This window comes from Plutella xylostella, chromosome 11, assembly GCF_932276165.1.
Source record: "Plutella xylostella chromosome 11, ilPluXylo3.1, whole genome shotgun sequence".
In the NCBI taxonomy this organism is placed as follows: domain Eukaryota; kingdom Metazoa; phylum Arthropoda; class Insecta; order Lepidoptera; family Plutellidae; genus Plutella; species Plutella xylostella.
The window spans coordinates 5,476,229-5,494,470 of NC_063991.1; the positions used below are offsets into that span (position 1 = coordinate 5,476,229).

The window sequence follows — 18,242 nt, forward strand, 5'->3', positions numbered from 1 at the left end:
TGGAAGTAACAAGTACTTAGTTTTTTCAATTCAATTCAATTCAATTCAATCATTTATTGGTAATAACTTAAATAATATTACAAGTCATTTACATAGGTATAGGTAATTGGTAATTATGCACTAGGTATAATTAAGTTACTTATACAATATAACATAGACTAGCTAAAGTAGGTAGTTATATAATTATATTCATAAAGTAGAAGCATTGATAGTTAGGTATTTCTTTATACATATAAATAATTTAGTTATTAGGTAGTACATCAATAGTTTTTAGGTATTTCTATTAAGTAACACATTACACAACATGGGGGGCTTGTCGCTCACGTCCGTAGGTACAAACCCTAGTTACCCTACACGTGTCCCCTGGGTGGTGCTAACGAGTGACAACGCCGAATGTCGGGCGGCGGTAAATCGACCCGACCTCCTCTCCTAGCAGAGGCGGCGATCTCCCGCCGTAAAAAAGGAGAATCACCAACACGCCTGCCAAGCGCGGTGATTATGGCAAATACACCTCCTGATGGAAAAAACAAAGCCCCGGCCCCCAGTCCCCGGCAGCCCCGCTATCCCGGACTCCGGTAGCGGTCACGGTAACGGCGGGGCAGGGGGTGCGAAGAATCTCCGGCAGAGAGTCGGCTACCAGCCCAACCGACCCTTGCACCTGGCAACATATAACGCACGGACACTGAGGGAAGACGTGAAGATAGAGGAGCTGGAAGAGGAAATCAGCAAGTTAAAATGGGACATTATAGGGTTATCCGAAGTCCGACGAGAGGGAGAGGATACGGAAATTCTCCAGTCCGGAAACTTGCTGTACCACCGGGAGGGCGACCAACTGTCCCAAGGGGGTGTCGGGTTCATCGTCAACAAGTCCCTCGTCAACAACATCGTTGAAATCGGAAGTGTGTCGACACGGGTTGCGTACCTCATCCTGAGAATATCTAAACGATACTCAATGAAGGTCATACAGGTTTACGCACCCACATCTAAGCACACCGATGATGAGGTCGAACTTGCGTATGAAGACGTATCGTCTGCCCTGCGTAAGCTCACTACTCATTTCACGGTGGTGATGGGAGACTTTAACGCGAAACTCGGAAAACAAGAAGGCGGCGAGACGAAAGTGGGGTCACATGGATTTGGAGTCCGGAACCATCGTGGGCAAATGCTGGCTGACTTCTTGGAGAAGGAGGGCCTCTATATGATGAACTCCTTCTACAAGAAGAAGCCACAAAGGAAGTGGACGTGGATTAGCCCCGATGGGAAGACTAAAAACGAGATCGACTTCATATTGACGGATAAGAAGCACATATTCAATGATGTCTCAGTGATCAGTAGGGTTAAGACTGGCAGCGATCACCGACTCGTAAGAGGCACTTTGAATATAAACTGCAAAATAGAACGCTCCCGTCTAATGAAGTCCACGCTCCGTCCTACTCCTGCTCAAATCCAGGATCCCGAAAGCTTTCAGTCTGAGCTTTGCGACCGCCTGATATGTTTAGAGAATTGCGTTACAGTTGACGATTTAAATAATAGGTTTGTGGAAACTGTCCGAGAGGTAGGATCGAAATATTTTTCGTCCCGAACCAACCGAGGACCTCAAAAACTCTCAGATGGGACTCTGAGTCTCATAAGAGAACGGAGAGAAATGAGGTTGCAGTCTTCAGTTGATATGGTCGAATACAGACGTCTAAACAGACAGATCGCCAAAGCAAGACGTTGCGATATGAGACGCTACAATTGCAAGCGCATTCAAGACGCAATAGAGCAAAACAAGGGCTCCAAAGTCTTTGCTAGAGATCGACCTGTTCGGCAGACTCTGTTGACCCAACTGAAGACCGACACTGGCAACACCGTTTCATCAGTGCCCGAAATTCTGGGAGAAATTGAGAGATTCTACGGACAGTTATACACCACAACACAAAACCCTATTACCAGCGGTGCTCACGACAGCCGAGCGCCACTCACCCGACACTATACCGAAGATATTCCGGACGTCAGTCTAGACGAGATTAGTATAGCTCTCAAACAGCTAAAAAACAACAAAGCTCCGGGAGATGATGGAATAACGACAGAACTTCTGAAAGCCGGCGGTAGACCGATTTTAATAGCACTTCGGAGGCTGTTTAATTCCGTCATACTCGAAGGCACAAGCCCGGAGGCATGGAGCAGAAGTGTAGTGACTTTGTTCTTCAAGAAAGGCAACAAAGCCCTATTGAAGAATTATAGACCCATTGCACTTCTGAGCCATGTGTACAAGCTGTTTTCGAGAGTTATTACGAATCGTCTCGAGCAAAGACTCGACGACTTCCAGCCACCCGAACAAGCCGGGTTCCGAAAAGGCTATAGTACCATAGATCATATACACACGCTTCGGCAGGTTATACAGAAGACCGAGGAGTATAATCTACCTTTATGTCTAGCGTTTGTGGACTATGAGAAAGCCTTTGATTCTATTGAGCTCTGGGCGATGCTTCAATCCCTTCAGCGGTGCCATATAGACTATCGCTATATCGAGGTGTTGAGATGTATGTACAATGCTGCCACAATGTCAGTTCGATTACACGAACATAGCACAAAACCGATCCAGTTGCAAAGGGGCGTGAGACAGGGAGATGTTATTTCTCCGAAACTGTTCACCTGTGCACTGGAAGATGTTTTTAAGCTTGTAGAGTGGAAAAGACTGGGCATTAACGTCAATGGCGAATATATCTCTCATCTACGATTTGCTGATGACATAGTTATTATGGCGGAAACGCTGGAGGAGTTAGGCGAAATGCTCACAGACCTCAATGATGCCTCTAAACAAGTTGGGCTGAAAATGAACATGGACAAGACAAAGGTCATGTCGAACGAACATGTTTCATCATCGCCCGTAACTGTAGGAGGTGTCACCATCGAAGTTGTCGATCAGTATCCCTACCTAGGACAAGTGATCCGATTAGGTAAATCCAACTTCGATAAAGAGGTAGCTCGTAGAATCCAACTCGGATGGGCAGCGTTCGGGAAATTACGACACATCTTCACTGAAAACATACCTCAGTGTCTGAAAACAAAAGTTTTCAATCAGTGCGTGTTGCCAGTGATGACTTACGGAGCCGAGACGTGGTGCTTCACCAAAGGGCTTATCCACAAGCTCAGAGTTGCTCAGCGTGCTATGGAAAGGGCTATGTTAGGCGTGTCCCTGCGAGATAGGATTCGTAATGAAGAAATCCGCAGGAGAACCAAAGTTACCGACATAGCCAAAAGGATTAGCACGCTGAAGTGGCAATGGGCTGGCCACGTAGCCCGCAGAGCCGACGACCGCTGGAGTAGAAAGGTTCTGGAGTGGAGACCCCGTGTCGGCAAACGGCGTGTCGGTCGCCCCCCAACCCGTTGGTCTGATGATCTGCGGAAGGTAGCGGGAAGCCGCTGGATGCAGATGGCGGGTGACCGTTTGGGGTGGCGATCGTTAGGAGAGGCCTATGTCCAACAGTGGACTACAGAAGGCTGAGAGAGAGAACAACATTTCAGCATTATTTGCATATTTGCATTGTGTTTAAGTATGATAGTATCTTATTTGAAAGCTTTATACACACTGTTTTTCATCGTTATGAGAGTTACTGTTGGTAGTAGGTACCAATAGTGCATGGGTTGGCGAGGTGAGGTCAAAGAACTCATTTATAGTATAGCATGCCGAATTAAGCAACATATTTTTAAGTTTTTTTGTAAAGGTGGCCTCATTTGTTTCGTTTTTAATGACATCAGGGATTACGTTATATATTTTTGGTCCTATTATATGGATGAGTTTATTAGACTTAGTTAGCCTGCAGCCGGGACAGTACAGCTTATCTTCACGGCGAGGGCAGGTGTTTGGACGAACATCCTTGTTTGTTGGGAAAAGGCTAAGATTACGCCTTACGTATTTAGCTATTTCTAATATGTATAGACACGGCAGCGTTAATATTTTGAGTTTTATGAATAGTTGCTTTGCTGGGGTGTCCCAAGGTACGCCCGCCATTATGCGCAGTGCACGTTTCTGAGATCTGAAAGCACGTCCTGCATCAGTTGAGTTGGCCCAGATATCGACACCATAACTTAGTATTGAGTGGAAATATCCAAAGTAGGCTTTTTTCATGTTATCTTCAGACAATGTAGGTTTTAATCTGCTAAGAGCATAAGAGGCTGATGATAGTTTAGAACAAATATTGTCAATTTGCGGTATCCACGTCAGGCCGGAATCAAAGGTGAATCCTAGGTATTTGACTGTGTCGACTTGAGGGACTAATAAGTTGTTACAAACGATGTTCAGTTCATGGCCTCTGGTTTTTCTCATTTGGAAGTGAATTATGTTTGTTTTTTCAACGTTTAACGCCATTCCGTTGGCAGCGAACCAGTTAGATAGGTCGCTGATAGTTTTATTTAGTTTAGATTTAAGTTGTTCGTAACTTTCGGCGTTAACAATTACACAACCGTCGTCGGCAAAAAGAACATAATCTACGTTTTCAGACGCTGTAGTTAGGTCATTGATTAAGATTAGAAACAGGTTATTGCCCATTACCGATCCTTGGGGGACAGCGCAGGGGCCTATTGTTTCTAAGTTTGATTGTGCATTATTAACGCGTGTGCTCTGTTTACGCTCGTGTAAAAAAGATGCAATGGTTTCCAGAAAATAACCATTAACACCGTACAGTTTGAGTTTGTTTAGGATTAGTGAATGGTCGACAAGTTCGAAGGCGCGGGATAAGTCGCAGAATATGGCGGCGACTTGTCGGCCGGCGTCCAGGTGACTCATTAGTTTGGTTAAGACATCGCGAGCAGCGTGCACAGTGGATCGCCCGGCTTGGTATGCGTATTGCTGCTTGTTTAGGAGATTATTTGTGTTGAAGAATAACATGAGTTGTTGGCTGATTAGATTCTCAAATATCTTAGATATTATTGGGATTTGTGATATTGGTCTAAAGTTTTTAAGGATATGCATGTCGCCCTTCCCTTTATAGACAGGTTGAACCTTTATTATTTTCAGAGCTTCGGGGTAAATACCGCACTGTACACACTCGTTAAATAGATGACATAGTAGTGATATTAATACAGGGGGTAAATAGTCAAGTACCAGAGTAGACATGTCATATATGTCTTTTGATTTTTTACGTTTGATGTTTTTGACTACTTTCAATATATCAAGTAAAGTAAAACATTTAAATGAAATTGTTGGTATTTGGTCTGGTAAGTAGGTATTTAAAAATGTGATTGCCTTATTTATTTCCGGCTTAGCAGAGTTATTATTTGCTTCTATGTAGAATCGGTTTAAGGCGGCGGCGGTGGCAGCCGCGGCGTCGCGCGCGCCTTCACTGTCTACAGTATCTACCGAGGTTTTGCTAACAAGTACGTTTAGTGCATTGTTTTTACCCGTGCGGCAGGTCTCGGATGAGATCACTTGCCATACTTTCTTACACATGTTGCTGCCGTCATATTTTGTTATCGAGTTGTTTAGAAATTGTTTTCGGGAATTGTATAACTCGGAGTTATATTTAATTTCAAGATCAAGTAATTGAACGTTAGTTTGTATGTTACAATTCGGCTTTAATAATTCATGTTTTTTTGAAGATATTTGTTTACGTAAGGATCTGGCGCGGTCGCTCACCCATGCACTAGAGGAACTCTTTGACGGATAAATTCTAATTGGAAAATGTACATCATACATGTGTTTAGTTATATTAATTACAGAGTTGAGTTGTTCACCAGGACAAAGATATTTTTTCATCAATGAATCCCAGTCATACATGCATAAGGCATTTGTAAAAGCGTTTATCTTGCATTCTGAAAATAGACGCGTTTGGGACGTAGGGTTGTTTTTTTTACAGTTATTATATAAGTTTAAAATTAGTATTAACCTAAATGGTCAGAAATGTTCAAGTTTATACTATTACTTTCATTTAATAAAATATCAGACTTTAGTACGTTAGTGTAAGCGTGATCGATACATGTTTTAGAAGTTTCAGTGATTCTTGTTGGAAAGTTAATCACAGAGATAAAACCTGATGATTTTACAATATCAATTAAACACTTAGAATGAGTCGATTTTACTAGAAGATTAATGTTTATGTCACCCATAATTATGACTTTATAGTTTTGAATAGTGTTAAGTGAAAACAATTCGTTTAATTTAGAATAAAATAATGATAAGTCACCTTTAGGTTGGCGGTAGATGCATACCACTATCAGGTCCAAACCGACACATTCAGCCGCGCAGACTTCAAAATGCATTTCAACGGAGAGTTCAGCGACTTCCTTTCGCTCGATTGTAAGCAGTGAAGGCCTGGAGTAGATGCATGCTCCCCCTCCTTCCCTGGACGGTCGGCAGTACTGGGCGCATAGCTTCAAGTTGAGTATGTTCACTTGACGTAGTTGGTAGGTTTCAAGCCAGTGTTCAGTTAGGCACAGGATATCAGCACCATCCTGCAATAAGGGCTGGAGTTGAAGTTCACATTCGAGTTTGAAGGTCTTTCTACCTAGTCTGTTTACGTTTTGGTGGATTATTGTAACGGTCATTGACTTTGAAGTCGTTATTCTTTCACTTTTGTGAGTGTGTGTCGTCTTCCGTTGTTGTGCTGGTGGTGTCTTTTGGCCTGCTGAGAAAGGGCAGCCATTCAGAGATGCTAATGTTGACTGGCCATGCTTCGGCAGTTGTGAATTTGTCGAAGATTGAAGTAGGGATTCCAATCTTAAATGACGCATATGTGTCACGTTTAGAAGCTATTAATTCGGCTGTGTACTGACCTTCTGCGTGGATTCCACGGAGGTGTTCAATTACATCCTCTGGTTTCGTCGATTTCTTGAAGAAGCAACCGTGGAGATGTTTGTGAACATCAACTCCTTTGATGGTCGTATTTTGTGCCGAGCCCTGGATGGCAGCAATTGATGGCTTCCGTTTGCGTCGGCTGACCGTAGTCCATTTTTCGTTATTATTCGGTTTTTCATTTGGAACGTTGTCGAGGTTATTAGTAATGGCCGTTATTGGTGTTGAGGGCGTCGTTGGTGGAGTGGCGATCGGTGTTTGTCGGCCGTCTTCGGACAAAGTCGTTTTACGCGAAGTGAGCGCCGGGCTAGCGCTAGCATTGGCTGTTCGGTTTCCAACACGGACAGCGGTTGCAGCGCTAATCGTGGGTGTAGCTTTTTTGCGTGTTGGGCGCGTTGTTTGCTGCGGTGGCGCTGTAGCCGCTGCTGACTGCGTGGTGCTCGATGTTTTGGAGGTACTTTGCAAAACAAGTTGGTTAATTGCAAGTGACTGGGTTTTTATTAGGGCATTTTGGTCACAAATTAATGTTTCCAATGCACTAACTTTAGTCGTAAGTGATGCTACGGTACCTACTAATCCTTGCACAACACTTTCGAGGGCTTTGTATGCCATTTTTCCACGGGTTTTGATTTAATAAATCGGAGCGTGATGTTCGCGTGTGGGTACGAGACACAGATTGAATTAATTAGTACCTATTACTTCCATGGCTTTTGTTGACTAATGATGGATAAGCTAACCTTAATTTAATATTTAGTAGGTACTTACTTAATAAAACTATTCTTACCTAATGGGGTGTGAAACATTGGTGAAACACTAATTTCTACAGGTTATCGAAAAACGTGAGTATCACCATCAACACCCACTTATCACCTTCTATTCAAATTAAAAACCCTTTTTTTTATAGATAATTTTATATATATTTAAATTACTTTTGTTTAATTAAATCATGTATGTTATAAGAAATAACTATTGCTTGAGCTTTGTTCTGTTGTCCTAACAAATAGATAAACTAGGGATTATGAACTAGGGTTCTAGGGATTAGTGCTAGGGTAGGGATTCTCTCAACCTCCTAAAAGAACTTGAGTTACTTCGGAAATGTAGAGTCCTAACCGCTAGACTAGACGATCACGTATTGGCCAAACGAATAATGCAAAACACGTATACCGTTACAAGACTTCTCTTCAGTTCCGTTCCAATTTATGTAGGGCGAAAAAATACGTCTTAAATAGGTAGGGGAGAGTCCGAAGCGTCACATCAGGGGGGGGATATTACAATTGATATGCCGTAGACCAGGATAGGGTGATCAGAATTATTAGAAACAGGATCGGGTTATTAGGAACGTTATTTTATTTTTGTTTTGCATTATTCAAAAACTTAAAAGGCTTTTAGCCTACAATTGTTGCCGTGAAACGGAAGGAGATTGAGAGAAAACGTTAATAGAAAAATCATATGTGTTGGCGTACAATAAAATAGGCATTTAGAGAAAAAAATAAAATAAAAAAATAATAATATAATGTGTACACTTAGGTAATACATTTTGTTTGAACCATTTAAAAGGTCAATAACTGGTAACTTTACCCTTTACATAAAATTAAAAAAAAAAAAAACTTAGCATAATATTTGTATACTTGTATACATTTTGCTTGAAACATTTGAAGTGCCGATATGTGGTACTTTTACCCTATTGTATACAAATTTGTTGCATTCAAACTTAGTGTGCTTAAAATACGTGTAGGTTGCCTACAAATGCATTTAGTAAAACAATCAAATAGGTTATAGGTAGCGTCCTGTCATTATTGGTAAAGACATGACATTGTGATTTAGAAGCTGCGCACACTTTACATGGTTCATCTATACCGATCTTACCATGGTGCACTTGAAACTGGTAGGTTTGGCGCATGGATGTTGCGTCATTTTCTGTAATTATTTCATTAAATTAATAAAGGAAAAGGGGTACCTATAGTAAAATAAAGTAGGTACCTACTAAGTAAACGAGAATAAACTAGCAAGGTCAAAGACCGTTCGAAGTTAGCGTGGTAGGTAGCTATAACTAACAGATGTTTTGGTGAATGCAAACTTTAGTAAGTACCTAAGTACTTGTTTAGCTATTTAATTTTTTCTACGACTACGATTGTCTAGGGAATAGATTTTTGTTATTTATACATACATATACACATATTATAGGTAGATAGTAGACACATTTTAATAAGTGTCAGTTTCACAGCGGCGGATGAGATAAATCTACTCATGGCAAATTTATTTTGATTGTGTGCATCCGATTTTAGGTTTAATTCCAAGTGTACTGTCTGTCTACTGTTATTTTATACTTCTACTTACCTTTAAATAAAAGGTAAATAAGGATACAACAGGAAGAAGTTAGCTAGCTGTATTTGATGTTCGAACCTGATTACCTGTAGATATCAATGATTAATTGCAGTTCAAGAGTTTTAACACAGGTGGCGCTGGTATACATATTAAAATATTTTGCATTGTATAATTTTCTTACTTATTTATTTAGGTAGTCCGTTATGTGGGTTTAATTAAACCATAAAGGAAGAGTGTTGTTATAGGTTTGGTGTATGTTTATATGCTGATATATTTATACTTTCAACGCTAGAGAAAGGGGTGTAATGAGAATTAGTTATGTATGACAAATAAATTTTGCCAGCATAGAAAAGATAGGATTAGTGTTGGGTCTTATGTCAAGGTGACTTTTACCCACGATAGAAGGGGATTGGTGTCATGAATTTGGTATGGATGTAGGTGAGTTCTAGGTACCTGACGTGTAGGTACCTTACGGACAAAGGAAAGGGCTGTTATAAGTTTAGCGAATATTATTGTTATGAGTTTTGTGGATTTTAGTAATAGTATATTCAGCTTTCGTGGGGTTAACTGAATATGTATATAGTTACCGCATTCGTGTCGACAAAATTAAAGACTGTTTTGTACAGGTTCAATGACCTTCATGTATGTACCTATTTAATTAGGCAATGATAGGTAATGTTACTTCTTATTATAATGTCAGTGACAAACAGCTGTCCAGCTCCAGTGATTGTCACTAAGGTGTTTGTCACCGTGGTTAAAAGATTATGTAGTGGGATCAGTTGTCGGTGGCTGTTTGCCGATGCCGGAGGCACTGTTCGTGTGTTGGGTACAGTGGATATGTCACTCCTTTCGTTGTACCTACTTCAATGGCATGTATGTAGTAGGTATGCGCTTTGCTAATACGCAGGTATAGGTAATTAGGTATATAATTGGAACTAGGAGGGGGAAATCGATACCTAGCATGTGGAGAAAGAGAGGTTATGATATTATGATCTTATGTTTCTACATGTATGTAAATACTTAGCTGGCTACACTACCGAATGTTGTGGTGGATAGTGACTTTGACTACTGTCTCGAGTTCGATCCTCGGGTTTTTGGTGTTCAATGTGTGTTGTGGTGTTAAATTTATGTGCATGGAGATTGTGGAGGTGGCTCTCTGTTGTTGGGGAATTGGAGGAGGTTCGTGTCCTGCAGAGTATACCTAAATACAGGCTGCGTGTGAGTGCGTGCTAGCTACATATAGTATAGGTACTGGATTGCTAATTGCGTGTAGGTGCGATTGAGTATGGATTGATATTGTGAATAATGTGCACGACATTAGGGATATTATGAGATAGAGGAATGATAAGATTACGGTGTAAATAAAATGAGCTAGTGAAGGAAACTATGTTCGTATTTACATACTTATATCTGATTTTATCAATGTGTTAAATTAGGGTGGCTTGGGTTCATCATCATCATCGGCCGTAACATCATTAGATTAAAAGTTACACACAAATAGGTATTCATAGGGTTACTTCAATTTCGTCATCACATATACGGGTGTTTAGGACTGTTCCCAGGAGAGGAAGCTGGAAGGCATAAGATAGTGGGGGTGAGCCTAGTGAATGTATGTTACAGTTCTTTAAAAATAGCTTGATTAGAATGACAGCTGTCAAATCCATACATTTTATTTGTCACTTCTTCGCTTTCAAGGGAAACCCAACTTTATTTAGCAGGCATAAGTCAAAGTCAAAGTCAAATGGTTTCATCATCAGCCAATAATCGTCCACTGCTGGACATAGGCCTCTCCCAAGGAGCGCCACAACACTCGGTCCTCGGCCTTCCTCATCCAACCACTACCCGCCACCCGCCTAGGGTCGTCGGTCCGGCGGGCAGGAGGGCGTCCCACGCTGCGTTTGCCTGTTCGTGGTCTCCACTTGAGAACTCGTCTGCCCCAACGGTTATCGGTTCTTCGGCAGATATGACCAGCCCACTGCCACTTCAGCTTGCATATTTTGACAGCTATGTCGGTAATCAAATGGTTTAGTCGACGTAAAATTTTACAATTATTTGTCGATAGTCATCTACCAGGAAGATCTGTCAATCAAACGTGGTATATTTTAAAGGGCTCATGCTATATTTTATAAACTATAATATGTGTATTAGATTATAATGATGTGTTAGATTATGATGGCCAAGATTCATAATCATCGGGCGGTTCAACATAATATTAGGTAAATGTCACAGAATAGGTATCCTTAGGGCTGCTCCGATTTTATAATCATCATCATCAGTAGGGGGTGTTTACGAATAGGTGACATAAGAGAGTGGGGGTGTCTCTTAAAGTGAGTAAATATGGGCTGCTCCAATTTTATAATCATCATCATCATCATCATCAATAAGGGGTGTTTACGAATGGGTGACATAAGAGAGTGGGGGTGTCTCTTAAAGTGAGTAAATATGGGCTGCTCCAATTTTATAATCATCATCATCATCATCAATAGGGGGTGTTTACGAATAGGTGAAATAAGAGAGTGGGGGTGTCTCTTAAAGTGAGTAAATATGGGCTGCTCCAATTTTATAATCATCATCATCATCAGTAGGGTGTGTTTAGGAATATGTGACATAAGAGAGTGGGGGTGTCGCTTAAAGTGAGTAAATATGGACTGCTCCAATTTTATAATAATAATAATAATCATCATCATCATCAGTAGGGCGTGTTTAGGAATAGGTGACATATGAGAGTGGGGGTGTGTCTTAAAATTAGTAAATATGGTTTAAAAATGTAGGAATGTTTATGAATGAGAGTGTAGTGAGGTGATTGAATTGAGTCAATCAATACTATAAAATAGGAAAGACGGTTGTGATGTGAATGTGGGTTAAGTATTGTTCTGTTGTTACACACGTGGGGGTGAGAGTATTCATCTACAGAAATAGATAAGAGCTTAGGTTATTTGACAATTTGAATGCATTTTAAATTTGACTGTCTTGGAGTGAACGAATGTGCCTAACTTACCTAAGTATTTCATGAACAATAGATAAATATTTTAGAGTTGTTTAATTTTGGGGGTGATACACCATTTAAATCATTGGTACTCAACCTTTTTTATGTAAGGGCCACAAACACGTTTAAGTCATGGTACGCGGGCCACTGATAAAGGCCAGGCGGGCCGCAGGTTGAGTATAGCTGATTTAAATTCTCATTGCACTCCTTTAAATAACTAATTGATTTTGTAAAGGATTTTGGGTTAAACTAAAAGTTATGGATTGGAATAGGATTATTGTTATTATGATTAGTGATTAGGAGAGTGGATAAATTCTTAAATCAAGGGGGTGTGTTGTGTACTTACACAAGAGGGATAGTAAATAAGTTTCTACTTGGATTTAAGTTTAGGTACAGGTTATCTGAAGGTACAGTGATGATGGTCACACCGTGTAACCGTGTCATTTATTCATTGGCCCTGTAAATTTTATACTTTTGGGCGCGCTAATGTCGGTGACTATACTTTGGTATGGTAATGAGATGGAATGTAGTTTTGGAGTACTTCTTCCTATACTTAATAACTTTACCGTGATAGATTACACTTTATAATATATATTTTTTTTTGTGAAGGTGATAAGTGGGTGATGGTTTTTAAATTCATACCTACTGCTGAACAATTCGGATAAACTACTGATAGGCATATAAGACATTTGCCGAGCTTCTATAAGGGGGCTATCAAATGAGTTATCTAGTAGCATTGCTTATTGGATAATGATATCTTTGTCGTTTTTATTGTCTCGACCGACTAAGACTTTCTGCGATGGTCTACAGTGCGGGCTTTCAACGATCTCATATTTGAGAAGGGAATAGTGTGACTTTGGATCTCAACTCAAATATTTTTCATTAATGAGTTATTATTGATTTGCATAAATCACAAAGACATTGAGGAGGAACTAATTTAAATGTCACTCAATGCGCCGATCGTTCTAAGGAAGTACTGTGAGACATATAGAGCGTCTGGTGAGCTTCTATAAGGGGGCTATCAGATGAGTTATTCATTAGGCTAAAAATACAAGCCTCTTGAATAATGATACTTTTGTCGCCTTCGCGGGAGTGCTGGTTTGGTGGGGCGATATTAATCTGCAGTGGGGGATTCGAAGTTGTTCCGTGTTCGAGGTAGCGAAGGGCACAACGACTGTTATCTCGAATACTTTGTTTACGCTTACCACTGGTTACAATTTTAGTGTGACGTAATTTATTAATTAATATTTACGTAACTAAGCTATAATTAAGAAGTACTTCCAGAGATGCATTTCTTTTCGTTAAAAGTTTCGTTCAGTTATTTGTTTTTCTTATAAACTTTTATCCTGTTGTCACTATAGCTTACAGGTTTACATAAAGCTAGGTAGGTTTAGTAAATGCTGAAGGTGATAAGACCCAGGGATTCTTAAATTTACCTTACAAAATTCTGTTGATAAAAGTGTTGTGAAGGTGTTGAAGTGGAGTTAATCCAAGTAGAAAAGTAAAACGATTCGGGTAAACCACTGATAGGCACATAGGGCATTTGGTGAGCTTCTATAAGGGGGCTATCGAATGAGTTGTTCAACAGGACTACTGATAGTGTAAGCCTATTGGATAATGATACCTGTGTCGTAGATGGTGTCTGCTTGACTGGACATTCGGTGAGGATCTACAGTGAGGGCTCTAATCGATCACATATTTGAGAGGGGATATGGGTCTCAACTCAAGTATTTAGTTTAACTTTGTTGCTTAGTTTCTTTTCTTAATTGCAAAGACATTGGGAAGAAAACAGTAAGCAATTCACCCAATGCATCGATCGTATGGAGAAATCACTGAGAAACATATAGGGCGTTTGATGAATTCTTATAAGAGAGTTATCAAATGAGTTACCTGATAGGATTGATTATGTGCACGCCTGTCGGGTAATGACACCTTTGTTGTCCACATTGGGTGCGCTGGTCGAGTGGGTGGCATCTATCTGCAGTAGGGGGCCTCGAACTCGTTGCATATTCGAGATAGCGAAGGGTACAGCGACTGTTACCTCGAATATTCTGTTTTTAATATTACTAAGTAACAATAAAACACTGGTTACAATACTATGAATTAAGTAAATTTAATATGAGAGTATTGGGGTTTATCACCTTCACTAAGATATAGAGTTATCATTGTCTATCAAGTTAAGTAGGTAAATTTTTATCCAATTGCATTTCCTAAAAATTTAGGGGGTGGTTGTAACGAAACTTATTTGTATTGTAAGGTTCTGATATTAGTTTGTTATTTTCATGTACCGTTATTCATGTATAATGTATAAGTCTTAGATAGGTAAATTTTTATCCAATTGCATTTCCTAAAAATTTAGGGGGTGGTTGTAACGGAACATAGTCCGTCCGTAGCAGACTTATACATTATTACAATATTTATGTATAGATTGGCGAAATTTTTATTATAAGCAAAATAAGACTATACGCTTGCCGCAATGCCACACTAGTGCCATCTAGTGGGATAGACTCGATGACGCATTTCCTTATATGGTAATGTTCGGGGGGTGTTGTGTCGTTCGAATCGACAGATACCTAGAATAAGTACAAGTCTTATTGTTGACACTTAGAGTTTAAAGAGATATCATACTAGATTCGGTTATATTATGTTTCAACCGTTTATACGGCTCTGTTAATTATTGTTTGATTATTGAAATGAATGACGCTATAGTGATAACAGGATAAAAGTTTATAAGAAAAACAAATAACTGAACGAAACTTTTAACGAAAAGAAATGCATCTCTGGAAGTACTTCTTAATTATAGCTTAGTTACGTAAATATTAATTAATAAATTACGTCACACTAAAATTGTAACCAGTGGTAAGCGTAAACAAAGTATTCGAGATAACAGTCGTTGTGCCCTTCGCTACCTCGAACACGGAACAACTTCGAATCCCCCACTGCAGATTAATATCGCCCCACCAAACCAGCACTCCCGCGAAGGCGACAAAAGTATCATTATTCAAGAGGCTTGTATTTTTAGCCTAATGAATAACTCATCTGATAGCCCCCTTATAGAAGCTCACCAGACGCTCTATATGTCTCACAGTACTTCCTTAGAACGATCGGCGCATTGAGTGACATTTAAATTAGTTCCTCCTCAATGTCTTTGTGATTTATGCAAATCAATAATAACTCATTAATGAAAAATATTTGAGTTGAGATCCAAAGTCACACTATTCCCTTCTCAAATATGAGATCGTTGAAAGCCCGCACTGTAGACCATCGCAGAAAGTCTTAGTCGGTCGAGACAATAAAAACGACAAAGATATCATTATCCAATAAGCAATGCTACTAGATAACTCATTTGATAGCCCCCTTATAGAAGCTCGGCAAATGTCTTATATGCCTATCAGTAGTTTATCCGAATTGTTCAGCAGTAGGTATGAATTTAAAAACCATCACCCACTTATCACCTTCACAAAAAAAAATATATATTATAAAGTGTAATCTATCACGGTAAAGTTATTAAGTATAGGAAGAAGTACTCCAAAACTACATTCCATCTCATTACCATACCAAAGTATAGTCACCGACATTAGCGCGCCCAAAAGTATAAAATTTACAGGGCCAATGAATAAATGACACGGTTACACGGTGTGACCATCATCACTGTACCTTCAGATAACCTGTACCTAAACTTAAATCCAAGTAGAAACTTATTTACTATCCCTCTTGTGTAAGTACACAACACACCCCCTTGATTTAAGAATTTATCCACTCTCCTAATCACTAATCATAATAACAATAATCCTATTCCAATCCATAACTTTTAGTTTAACCCAAAATCCTTTACAAAATCAATTAGTTATTTAAAGGAGTGCAATGAGAATTTAAATCAGCTATACTCAACCTGCGGCCCGCCTGGCCTTTATCAGTGGCCCGCGTACCATGACTTAAACGTGTTTGTGGCCCTTACATAAAAAAGGTTGAGTACCAATGATTTAAATGGTGTATCACCCCCAAAATTAAACAACTCTAAAATATTTATCTATTGTTCATGAAATACTTAGGTAAGTTAGGCACATTCGTTCACTCCAAGACAGTCAAATTTAAAATGCATTCAAATTGTCAAATAACCTAAGCTCTTATCTATTTCTGTAGATGAATACTCTCACCCCCACGTGTGTAACAACAGAACAATACTTAACCCACATTCACATCACAACCGTCTTTCCTATTTTATAGTATTGATTGACTCAATTCAATCACCTCACTACACTCTCATTCATAAACATTCCTACATTTTTAAACCATATTTACTAATTTTAAGACACACCCCCACTCTCATATGTCACCTATTCCTAAACACGCCCTACTGATGATGATGATGATTATTATTATTATTATAAAATTGGAGCAGTCCATATTTACTCACTTTAAGCGACACCCCCACTCTCTTATGTCACATATTCCTAAACACACCCTACTGATGATGATGATGATTATAAAATTGGAGCAGCCCATATTTACTCACTTTAAGAGACACCCCCACTCTCTTATTTCACCTATTCGTAAACACCCCCTATTGATGATGATGATGATGATTATAAAATTGGAGCAGCCCATATTTACTCACTTTAAGAGACACCCCCACTCTCTTATGTCACCCATTCGTAAACACCCCTTATTGATGATGATGATGATGATGATTATAAAATTGGAGCAGCCCATATTTACTCACTTTAAGAGACACCCCCACTCTCTTATGTCACCTATCCGTAAACACCCCCTACTGATGATGATGATTATAAAATCGGAGCAGCCCTAAGGATACCTATACGGTGACATTTATACTTATATTATTATATATATTATTAAATAATTATTTATAATTAAATTATTATATATATTAATAATAATAATAAAATGGCGCCCCCGGGTGGGCCTGGGATTAAGGGGAAATAAATTATATCCTGTAGGGGAAAGAAATTATTAGCCTAACCAAGACTTGGGTTTAGATAATTTTCCGCGTTACTCCTAGCTAAATTTTACTGACTTTCCCTACGTGTAAGGAACAAATAAAATGTCCTTCCTAAATTAATTCGAGCAGCTAAACCCAAAGCCATCCTTTTTAATAATTTTCTGGATTGAATCCAGCAGAGATTTTGCACACTAGGTAAAATAATACTTTTTCTTTCTTGATTCCGGCAGAGTTTTCACCCTTTTAATTGGTCCCGACGCAACTGCTTTCCTTTACCCAAGCTGATAAGAAGTCATTTCAATGTATTTATCGGTAGTAAGTAACTCATGTACTATGAAAATATTTTCCTATCTTATTCAAAACTTAGTAAATTTTATTTAGAATAGAATACAGTTGAAACTCTTATGGTCGCCAATCGCCTCAATGACCCTAATTATAAATTTTGTTTAATATTGAGATGAGATAAATAAGCATAAATACTATAATGTCATTTTCAAAGTAAGTAATTGATTACGGATGTTCCGCAAAATGGAGGCAACTGTCAGAGTGAAAAAGTGTTGTGAAAAAACGTGTAATGGCGGTTTTTATGGAACAATAAAAAGGCATCATTTGTTACTGAAAATTCGTTTTTGCTTGTAAATCCCCTGATTTCCTATCTCAGTCATGAATACCATCAAACGTAGTGTTCTTTTCTCTATGACCATCAAAATTCAAAACAAGAGATCAAGATCAATCAAAGAGGAGATGTCATATTATTATGTCATTCTGTGACCACTGCACGCGTAGCACAGTATGGCGGTGACAAGATATAAATGACAGCTAGTTGCAACAAATTGTGTGATACCAGTTGTCCTCACAAACGCTAACATGGCCAACACGAAATAATCACTACAAGATGTGAGTTACAATTTTGACAGCGAGATTGGAAGATTTGTCTTATTTCCTAACATGGGTGTACCAATTTATCCACACATGTCTCAGTTTGACATTTGTTTAGGTAGCATTATATCACTCAAGTTCGAAGGTGGTGATAACATGTGACACAAATAATTATTTGTTTAGTTTTTGTTAATTTCATCCTTGCTCTACAAGAAGAGATGCAGGAAAGGAAAATTACTATAATACTTATAGGGAGGATGATCCGGGACTCTAATAACCCGTTGAAAATGCTTTAAAAACAACATTTGTCAAAA

At 39.2% G+C, this 18,242-nt stretch overlaps 1 protein-coding gene and 1 long non-coding RNA gene across 6 annotated transcripts in view; both read right to left on the bottom strand.

The window, feature by feature from the left end:
• LOC105395303 (zinc finger protein 570) overlaps window positions 1–18,242 on the bottom strand; it is a 39,981-nt gene that overhangs the window by 12,875 nt on the left and 8,864 nt on the right. For 2 of the 5 annotated variants that reach the window (XM_048624254.1, XM_048624253.1), the window contains exon 1: window positions 7,560–7,633. The exons of 2 other annotated variants lie outside the window; for them this stretch is intronic. In XM_048624254.1, the coding sequence (XP_048480211.1) occupies window positions 7,560–7,578 (19 nt within the window). In that variant the 5' untranslated portion in view covers window positions 7,579–7,633. Of the gene's footprint in view, window positions 1–7,559; window positions 7,634–18,242 lie in introns of those variants that run through there. One more of the 5 variants, XM_048624256.1, reaches the window with a different exon arrangement.
• Window positions 6,304–7,443, bottom strand: LOC125489203. The gene is made up of 2 exons (XR_007266813.1): window positions 6,757–7,443; window positions 6,304–6,435 (listed from the first exon to the last, which is right to left on the bottom strand). It is a non-coding gene; the product is annotated as an uncharacterized LOC125489203 (long non-coding RNA).